This window comes from Scophthalmus maximus, chromosome 12 (genome assembly GCF_022379125.1).
Source record: "Scophthalmus maximus strain ysfricsl-2021 chromosome 12, ASM2237912v1, whole genome shotgun sequence".
Taxonomy (NCBI): Eukaryota; Metazoa; Chordata; class Actinopteri; order Pleuronectiformes; family Scophthalmidae; genus Scophthalmus; species Scophthalmus maximus.
This window is the reverse complement of record NC_061526.1, coordinates 23,850,001-23,860,000: the sequence shown is the minus strand read 5'-3', so window position 1 is coordinate 23,860,000 and position 10,000 is coordinate 23,850,001. Positions and strand designations below refer to the sequence as shown.

At 45.1% G+C, this 10,000-nt stretch overlaps 1 protein-coding gene across 7 annotated transcripts in view; it reads left to right on the top strand.

The window, feature by feature from the left end:
• The window catches only part of LOC118287206 (thyrotropin-releasing hormone-degrading ectoenzyme-like), a 132,159-nt gene that overhangs the window by 90,218 nt on the left and 31,941 nt on the right, over positions 1–10,000 (top strand). For all 7 annotated transcript variants that reach the window (XR_007031929.1, XR_007031930.1, XM_047336445.1 and 4 more), the window contains exons 12-17: positions 686–819; positions 911–966; positions 4,924–5,071; positions 5,189–5,292; positions 5,383–5,490; positions 9,332–9,499. Coding sequence is in view for 5 of the 7 variants with exons in the window: in XM_047336445.1 (XP_047192401.1) it covers positions 686–819; positions 911–966; positions 4,924–5,071; positions 5,189–5,292; positions 5,383–5,490; positions 9,332–9,499 (718 nt within the window). In the remaining 2 variants the exon portion in view is untranslated. The remainder of the gene's footprint in view (positions 1–685; positions 820–910; positions 967–4,923; positions 5,072–5,188; positions 5,293–5,382; positions 5,491–9,331; positions 9,500–10,000) is intronic.

Sequence of the window (10,000 nt, the reverse complement as noted above, 5' to 3'; positions counted from 1 at the left end):
TACAGAGATTAAAACTTGTTCTGCTTCTGTTTTTGGTAAATGAAGCAAGTTTTGTTTGAGATTTTGCAAGTTTAATTTCCCTTATGGAGATTAAAACAATTTTTTTCAAGGATGAAGCTGTACATTTTTCATAATTTTCCATGAAAAAATAAATAATTTTATTTTTGGAAAATAAAACCAAGTTCTTACTTTTTTCAAAATGAAACTTTTTTTGATTAAATTCCTGTGAGAGAAAAGTTCAAATTCTTTCTTTCTGGGTCAAAAATTGTGTCTTGGAAAATAAATCTCCTTCTGCTTCAGATTTCAAAGGACAAAAGCCAGTTATTTTTTTTAATTTATGAAGATTAAAATTCGTTCATGAGAAATAAAAATTGCTCTTCCTCAGCTTTTGGAGAATAAAGCTCTGGTTTGTTTTTTGGAGAAAATAAAAGTGTGAAAATGTACCGTACCTAAATTTACGGATTGATTCTTTAATGTTCATCAGTTTGACCTCAACTTCTAATTTAAAAAATATAAAACACAGTTGGAAAGTCTTGACACATTCTAATGAAACCTTTACAACAGTGCGAGGAACCAGACAGAACAGCGTGGTGTCGTCTGCGTATGTGATTCGCCTTCCCGGTTGAAACCGGCGATGACTGGTTTCGATTTGACCGACCGACTCTTTTCCTCCGTGTCGTCTCAGAGACCCACCGGGTCGGTCAGATGGACGACAGCACCTGGTTGCTGGGCAACATAAACCAGACGGGCTACTTCCGCGTGAACTACGACCTCCAGAACTGGAAGCTGCTGATCCAGCAGCTCCACACCAGCCCTCAGGTACGACCGGTCTTTTATTCTTTTAGTCCTGTTGAACTGTTGTTTCTGGTTTTCACTCTCGACTCATCCTGTTCCCGTCTCTCTCTTTCAGATCATCTCGGTTGGAAACAGGGCGGGGCTTATAGATGACGCCTTCAACCTGGCCAGGTGAGTCTTCGCTTCTTCTTTTTCTTCTGTTGACGGTTTTAGTTGCAGTTGTGTCTGTGGTGCACTCACCCCTCTCAACCTCAACGGTCGTCATCTTGGCTTACCTAACAGGAAGGGGGTGGGGCCACCAACGTATTTTGGATATTTTCCTCGGCGGCAACCACGATCAAATTTACCACTTTGATTTATTAAGAAAACTCGTACCTACGTCAATGTGCTGCGAACACACTGGACCGGGTGAAACATGAATTCTCTGAAGCGTCTGATTTGACACGAGGATAAAATAGAATGTATTAGTGGACAAATGATCTGTTTTCCTGTTTTGTTGAGTGGTTCGTCTGTCACTCGTCAGACATGTGGAGGCGCAGCGAGGCGGATCCATGACATCTGTCTGGATTTTAATTGTTTCCCAATAAAGACTCGTCTGAATCTCTGTGACAGACGGACGCGTTTCAGACTCGTCATCGTCTATTTGACAGAATCAACGGGATGGTTTTCACGGTCAGACGGGGTTTTATTCTCCGTACGTGATTCATATATAGGTCTTTTTGTATATTTCATACATTTACATTCAAATGAAACGCCGGTGCAATTGAAAGGCCTCGGGATGGAGCGTCGCCAGCGGAGGATTCCTCTTCCTCCTCCTCCTCCTCCTCCTCCAGCCGCTGCCTGGATGATAAGTGCAGCAGCTCGGGGATTAGCACTGTCGCCTCGCAGCAGAAGCTAGTTTGCATTATTTTTATTTTGGGTGTTTGTTGTTTAATTTTTTGCAATTTGGAAAACTTGAAGTCACACATCACGTTGCTGTAAACACACCTACACTTCTACAATATCAACAAGTAGAGCTGCAACTAACCATTATTGTCTTTATCCATTAATTTCGATCATTTTCTCGATTGATCAATTAGTTGTTTGATCCAGAAAATTGTGAAAAATGTCCATCATGTTTCCCAAATCTCTCAAGATGAAGATTTGTTTTGTCCACACACCAAAGATCTTATAAATTAATCGCCAACTATTTGTGATAAAGTGATTAATTGGTTTTAAGTAGTTTTTATGAAAAAATAGTCAAATTTCTCTGATTTCAGCTTCTTAAATGTGAATATTTATTGGAAACACGATCAACATTTTTCACCGTTTTCACCGAGCAGACCAAGTGGGACCTTGTTGCCTCTGGTTACCAGGAGGTGTCACCGCACGGTGACAGAATCGCAGACGTCCGTCCAACGTTTCCCACAGTCGACGGCAGGAAATTTTAAAAAATCCATCGCAGGCAGACGGAGGCTGGGAGATGAATGAAGGACGGGACGAGGCGGCGGAGCAGTGAGTCGTTCCTCATCGTGGCGGTTTTCAGCCCCGAGCTTTTAGAGAACTGTGACCGAAATCTACTCTGACACCAGACCGATAACTCAATCCTCTCCTCTTCTGTATCTCTCTCTCTCTCTGGCTGCCGTCTGTTTCCTGTCAGACTCAATGAGCCTCGGCTGCAGACGACGAGCCGCCGTCCTCTGTTTGACTCTGAGCGCTGACGAGTCGGGAACTTTTAGAAACACAGAGGGTCCAGAAAAAAGCTGCGCTTCATGACGGGGTTCTGTTCCTTCACTGAGGACAATATTACAGTTTACGCCCAAGCAGACGTAAAGATCAACTCATCCGAGTGTTTGAGCGGCTCGACTCTCACACTGTGTGTAATGACCACCGCGGCCTGCGGGGGCGCTAACGGGGCCGTGAGCCGAGCTCGTTAACATCGTTAAGGGCCGGTTAATTGTTTGTCCATTAGCCATTAGCGAGGCTCAGTGGAGAGCTAACGAGAGACGGCTGCGGTCGCGTGCGCGCACACACACACACACACACACACACACACACAAAGAAAGAGGCAACATCCATCACTGTTTAAGAGTACACCCAGAGCGACACAGCCATTTATAACTGCTTAACTAGCTGTACACACACGCACACACACAATTAAGCAGTTAGCGTTGCGCGCGTGTGTGTGCTGCTCAGGCTTCAGTCAATCGAACTGTAAACAGAAGACGAATCAGCACAAGTGAAATTAATTCCTAGTTAAAGATCAATCACACTGTAACAGATTCACAGAGAAAACTGCTGAAACGACGTCTCTGTAAATAAACCGTCAGTCTCTGCAGCGAATGACGTTGAAGCTACTGTGTAATATTCAAAAGAACTTATTCACAGAAATTGAACATATTTTCCATAACCATGTGTCATATATGAGTTAAACGGAAACGGAATCAGCGTTGCGCAGCCATAAAGTGTCCCCTGTCGGTCGCTCAGTTGGTTGCGGTTTGCAACTTTACCACCAGATGTCGCCAGATAATTACGAAATATTACACACTGGGGCTTTAAATGAAAGAAATATTTATTTATTTGTCTCCGTATGACTATCAGGTGATGGATGATGGAAAACACTGATTACACAAAAAGATCACTGGCTGAATGTTGTTGCCATGGTGACCATCTCTCTCTCTCTGCCTCTGTGTTCGGTCCCGTCAGTCGTTCAGTCGTTCAGCTGTAAACAGGAAGTCTCTGCGGGTCGGATGGATTATGATAATGTGCCGGCGGGCCCAAGTGCATGATGGGGAATCAAGGTGAAAAGCGTGCAGGTTGGATACGAGGTAGATTATGGAAATATGATGTGTCTGGAATATTCAGCGTTTCCTTTCCTCCGTCGGCTGCCGAGAGACTCAGAGAGTCTTTATCTCCGACAGATTAACTTCCTGTCAAACTGTCTCACGGAAACACGTCAGATTCATATTTTAATATAAATGATATTCAAACAAAAACCTGATCATGTGTTTATTTATTTATAAGGAAGGAAACCCCCATCTTGATTATTTCTTCTAGAATAAAAATAAAAAACGGTTTGAAACATTCAAATATCGATGTTTGCACTTTATGGCCACTAGAGGGCAGAAGAATACGACAACGACAACTTCCTGTCGCGCTCAGTTGGTCACATGTTTTCGGGACGTGACCCCGCTTCTCTATCTCTCTCAGTAATCAGAACAAAACCAATCAGACTTACATCACCTCTCCGAGTTCGCTGCATCTCATTAATATTCATGATGTGTGGGTGGGGCTGAAGGTCAAAGCAGGAAGTCCCCCCGCCCCCTCAACCCCGCCTTCACCGAACATTATGAATGTTAATGAATGCACAAAGGATGCTCGTTAATATTCATGAGGTCGGTGCCGGTAACCCGACTGCTGAAAACCTCCGGTGGCATTTAGAGGCCAAGTTTCTCTTAATGTGTTCATAAAGTAGTTTACACACACACACACACACACACACACTGACGTTGTTACATCTGAGGGTTAAAGATCAAGTCTACATCAGGATCATCCTTTTAATTGGATTCATGTCCCACAATGCACCGCTGTGTCTCCTGGACTCTGCTCTAATGACGCAGTCTAATAAAGGAATGAAAGAAAAGGGTACGGGAGGCCAAACGGGTCAAAATACAGTTCACTGTCTCAAATCACTTTTAATTAAAAGGATTAAACCAGATTAGCTCTCAGGAAGTTTGTGATTTCACCAAACACATTCAAATCCACTAGATCCAGATTTTTATTTGGATCCGCACCAAATCATAGCCATATTATATATCATAGTCATATATAGTCATGTGCACTCATAGAATCATTCCTATGCATATGTGTTTTCATCTATATCCATCAAGTATTCTCTGGAAAAATCTGAGGAAATGTCCCAAAAAAAACACAATGTTAAAGAAAGTGATTTTTAATAATTCCTGGATCCGCCATTTTTTCTGCGTTTGCACAAAAATTGTATGGACTCTTTCTCTGCTCGTCTTGTCCATCCACAGAGTTTTGTGGAAATCTGTTCTGTCGTCTTTGTTTGATCCTGCTGACAAAAAAACTAACTTCTCGGAGTAATGAATCTGACTTTCTCTCTCCCTCTCTCTCGCTCTCTCTCAGGGCCGGGTACCTCCCCCAGGGCATTCCCTTGCAGCTGATTGGCTATCTGCCCGAAGAGACGTCCTTCCTGCCGTGGCACGCCGCCAGCCGGGCGCTCTACCAGCTGGACAAACTGCTGGACCGCACGGAAGAGTACAGCCTGTTCAGTGTAAATGACCAATCAATCTATCAATCAATCTATCGATTACTATCTCCTCAGTCCATCAGTCAGTCAGTGTAACGCGTGTGTGTGCGTGTGTGTGTGTGTGTGTGTGTGTGTCAACAGGACTACGTGTTGAAGCAGGTTGCATCGCGGTACCACCAGATGGGTTGGCCAACAAATGGCCCCGGCAACGAGGGCAACATCCTGCAGGCGTCCTACCAGACTGAGTATGCAGCATGCACACACACAAACACACACACACACATATACACACACACACACATCTGTACAACAGGGTTTCCTCTGTGTCTCTGCAGGGAGCTGCAGCGGGAGCTCATCATGTTAGCGTGTAGCTTCGGGAACAAGCAGTGCCACCGTCAGGCCGTCGCCTACATCTCCGACTGGATCTCCAGCAACAAGAACAGGTATGAACACACACACACACACACACACACACACATATATACCTATGCAGGTGGCTGAGCTGCAGCGGCTAAAAGTAGTAGCTAACGACCAGTAGACCAGACCGTCCCAGTTCGGTTTCAGAGGCGTGGCCTCCGTCGAGCGAGTAGATCGGGTCCTTTAGCATCTAAACGTCGGACAAAAAGTGACTTGAATGAAGTGAGAATAAATAAAAGAAGAATCCAGTGACGCTTCTACAACCGGAACATAGAAACTCCTGATGCGTGTCGATGTGAGACGTGTGAGTCGTCCACTCAGACTCTCGTCCTCTTCTTTCATTTCTTCCTCTTCACTTCTCTCTCTCTCTCTCTCTCTCTCTCTCTGTCCTCCTGCAACTTTTCTTTCTTTCTTTTCTCTCTCTCTCTCTCTTTCATGTGGTGCCGGCTCGCGTCCCGCTGCCTCCAGGGGCCTTAACGAGATCCGCAAAATTAGATTTCAAACAGCAAGTTAAATAGAAACAGATGCTGCTGCTCGGTGCGGGACAGGCGGCAGGGAGCTGGTGATGAGAGACGCAACATTAAAACACCAAATTAAAACTCTGGCTTCAGACGCAAGTCCAGCTGATTTTTTTTTCTTTATGAATGGAGCGTTTTCGAGGAAGAGTATGTTTTTATTTTTAAATTCTCTGCGTTGCCGTCGGCAGCAACACATTTCCAGAGTCACTTAAACTTTTACACCTTTTTTGTTCCATCCAAACTTTGCCATAGCGGAGCGACGAGGGAGCGGATCACGTGACCGAAACCATATGGCAGCGATTTATTTTTTATTTTTTGTTTGGGAGAAGCTGCATTTTTCTCTGTCTGATTTTATGGGGAAAGAAAAAAAATTGGAAACGGTCCATTTCTCAGCGAGGGGGAGATAAATCCAACATTCATGCAGGATTAATCTCTCCAGGGGTGATCTTTAATTTTTACATTGCATCCTCTATTCAGTGAATTCAATCCCATCTGGGAAAAGCACACGCATGTGATTTTTACCAGGAAGTCACAGTGATCGCGTCGCCTCGTGTGACCTGGCTTCATAACCACCTGAATGAAACAGAAAGTTATTCGGCAGCGACTGTATTTAATGGTTCTGTCTCTTAACTACTGTATCATCCTCATGTGACCAAAAGAAAAAAGATGAGTCGAACCACCTGCTGTAGAGTGACTCTGGCTCAAATCCTCCTGCTCCCCGCGGAACAATGAGTGTAATTACTGCGGAGAAGAGCGGCTAACGTACATCCCACTGGAATATTAATCGTGTCCCGCTGGGGGTTGGTTTTTAAATGAAACCGTCTAAATGGAACAGAAACCATCAGGTTTCAGATTTGTCTTTGTGCGGCTGAATGAACCTCCGTTAACCCCCCTGGTAATCGTCCTGATCGCCCCCTGGTGGCTGGGTACAGTACAGGTCGTAAGCCCCGCCCCCCTCCATGTTAGCAGATGTTTCTGTCGTGTGAGGTCGTTCTTATCACACTGATGTTTGTGTTTCTCATTAATTTGCTTTTCATTAGTTATTTGACGATATAAAAACTGAGGCTGAGACGTCGTGATTGACAGCTGACACTGACTCGTGATTGGTTCGAGAGCGTGTGTGGGCGGGGCCTCGATACCAACATCAGTACTGCACACATTCTGACTCCTAATGACGTAAAGAATTGCAAGATGGCGGCTCCTGAATCTGTCCTGACTCCTCGTCCGTCTATATTTGAAATCTGTTGTCTGAGCTCCTGCTGCTCTTGTCGAGGACTTTGAAAAAGTTCCATCTGTCCTGAGGAGCAATTTTCAAAACTCAAAGTGACACTTTGACTTTCGACATGAGGGCGAGAGTCGGTCGGAGCAGATGGTTGGGAGACGTGTTCACCGTCAGAGGAAGAGGAGGAGAGAGACGACGACGACGACGTTTCAGGAGAAAAGACAAAAAACTCTTAGGACATAAAACGTCCTCCAGTGTTTTAGTTAATGGATCTGAGCCATCTGGAGGTTTACACACATTTTAAATACACTCCACATTACTGCTCTTATTTCTATTAGAATTTACTGCAGCGCCTGTAGGAGAAGAAGAAGAAGTAGAAGAAGAAGAAGAAGAAGAGTGATGAAACAGTTACAGCAGCAGCACTTAATGTTTTACATGATAAACAGTCTGTTAGTGGCTCCGACTTGATGTTGATCTGGTTAAACACACACACACACACACACACACACACACACACACACACACGCACTCATAAACCCACACACACACACACTCATAAACACACACTCATCAACACACACACGCACACACTCACACTCATAAACACACACTCATCAACACACACACACTCATAAACACACTCGGGTACACACACACACTCATAAACACACTCGGGTACACACACACACTCATAAACACACACTCATCAACACACACACACACACACATAAACACACACTCGAGTACACAGCGTTTGGCAGAGGCCGTCTGAGAAGGACACCACAGTCAGCAGCAGCAGTGTGTGTGTGTGTGTGTGTGTGTGTGTGTGTGTGTGTGTGTGTGTGTGTGTGTGTGTGTGTGTGTGTGTGTGTGTGTGTGTGTGTGTGTGTGTGTGTGTGTGTGTGTGTGTGTGTGTGTTGAAGCCTGCTCTTTAAGTGGAGCATCTCTAAAATGATTTCCCAGGTCGGTGAGTGATGCAATTCTCCCTGCATCACTCACTCTTCTGCACTCACACATAATAAATACACTCACAGACAAATAATGTTCAAACACACGCACACACACAGACACACTCTCACAGAAACACACACACACAAGTGCTGTGATCATTCAGTATATACTGTAATTACGCCGCCAGCTGAGCTGAACTGTGTTGTGATCAAAGTTTTTCGTTTTGGTTTACTGATAATTTAGGTCAAGCACGCGCACACACACTCACACACACACACACACACACACACACACACACACACACACACACACTCACACACATTTACATTATAGTGAGAGAAAATGTTTGCGTTCTTTTCTTTGCTTTACTGATGATTTAGGCCAGTGACCAGCTGGGGCACGGAGTGTGTGTGTGTGTGCGTGTGCGTGTGCGTGTGTGCGTGTGCGTGTGTGTGTGTGTGTGTGTGTGTGTGTGTGTGTGTGTGTGTGTTACCTGTAATAACTCCAGCTCCGTCCACACGCTCCTGTTTGTTGAATCCACTGAGGTATTGTCAGTTTTTTTCCGTCCGTCCTTCTCGCCCTCGTGAAATCTCAGAACGCCGTGAAGGAGAGAGTCTTCCAGCGTGTTCCCTTGGAAACGGGATCAGATTGTGGTGGTTAAAGGTCGCGGTCGGCGTGTCTCCTGGACGTGATATATCAGATACACCTGCAGGGAATTTCAGAACATCTGGTACAGACGTCCACTCAGGGTTCAGGGTCGGCGTTAACTTTTCATTAGCACTAATTAAATCAGTTGTCTGAGATGAAACCGTTGCTCTCCGTCGTCACCAACTCAAATCTACTGATTCCGTATCGTGAGCTGTACTGCAACAGTGTGAATTCAGTCCACGTGGCAGTTTGGCTCACGGAGGATTTTCTGGAGCAGGAAGTCTTCGTCTCAGCATCTTGTCGCCGGCGTCCACAGAATTCTTTTTAAAGAAGATCCCAAATGGAGTCGGGAATTTCTCTCTTTGCATCCAGAGAGCGTCCCGGGTTGATCCCACAGACGTGTCTTATCAGGGTTTTATACTTCTATTACCTTCCCTGCTCTGCGCTCACGCTCACTTCCTGTCTCTGCACTTCCACTTCCTATAACCGGCCCTCAACCGTGACTGTGATGTGTCTTCTCATGTGCAGGATTCCTCCGAACATCAGGGACATTGTCTACTGCACCGGCGTCAGCCTGATGGACGAGGACGTGTGGGAGTTCATCTGGATGAAGTTCCACTCCACCGGCGCCATTTCGGAGAAGAAGATCCTGCTGGAGGCTCTGACCTGCTCCGACAACACCTTCCTCCTCAACAGGTCAGTGCTTTACACTCCACATGCCACATTTCACCCACTGACACACACACACATCAAAATGACACTGCAGTTTCTTTGAGTGTGTCTAAGGTGTTTGCGAAGGATTTAACGACAGAATCTCTTTCTCTCTGGAATAAATGAAAAGCTCGGACTTCAAAACGTTTAGTTTTTTTTAATCCATCATTTGTAGAAGGCATCGGGCTATAAAGAAGCTCATCCAATCATCTTTATTCTCCCCGGATGAAGTGATTGTTGCTCGTCAGCGTCATGTGTTTCCTCAGCGTCGTCCACTCTCCGGCCTGTAACTAACAAAAAGAAAGATAATCCAACGTTGCACGAGACAGATTAAATGTTTGCCTTTCAAAAGCGTCACTAATCACTAATCATCGATCTGAACGTTGAGTCAGAAATATCTCTCTGTTCCCGCTGAGAATCTAATTATGTGTCTCTCAGCTGCACGTCGTGAGGCTTCCTGGTTCGCTTGAGGATCAGCGGCTGATG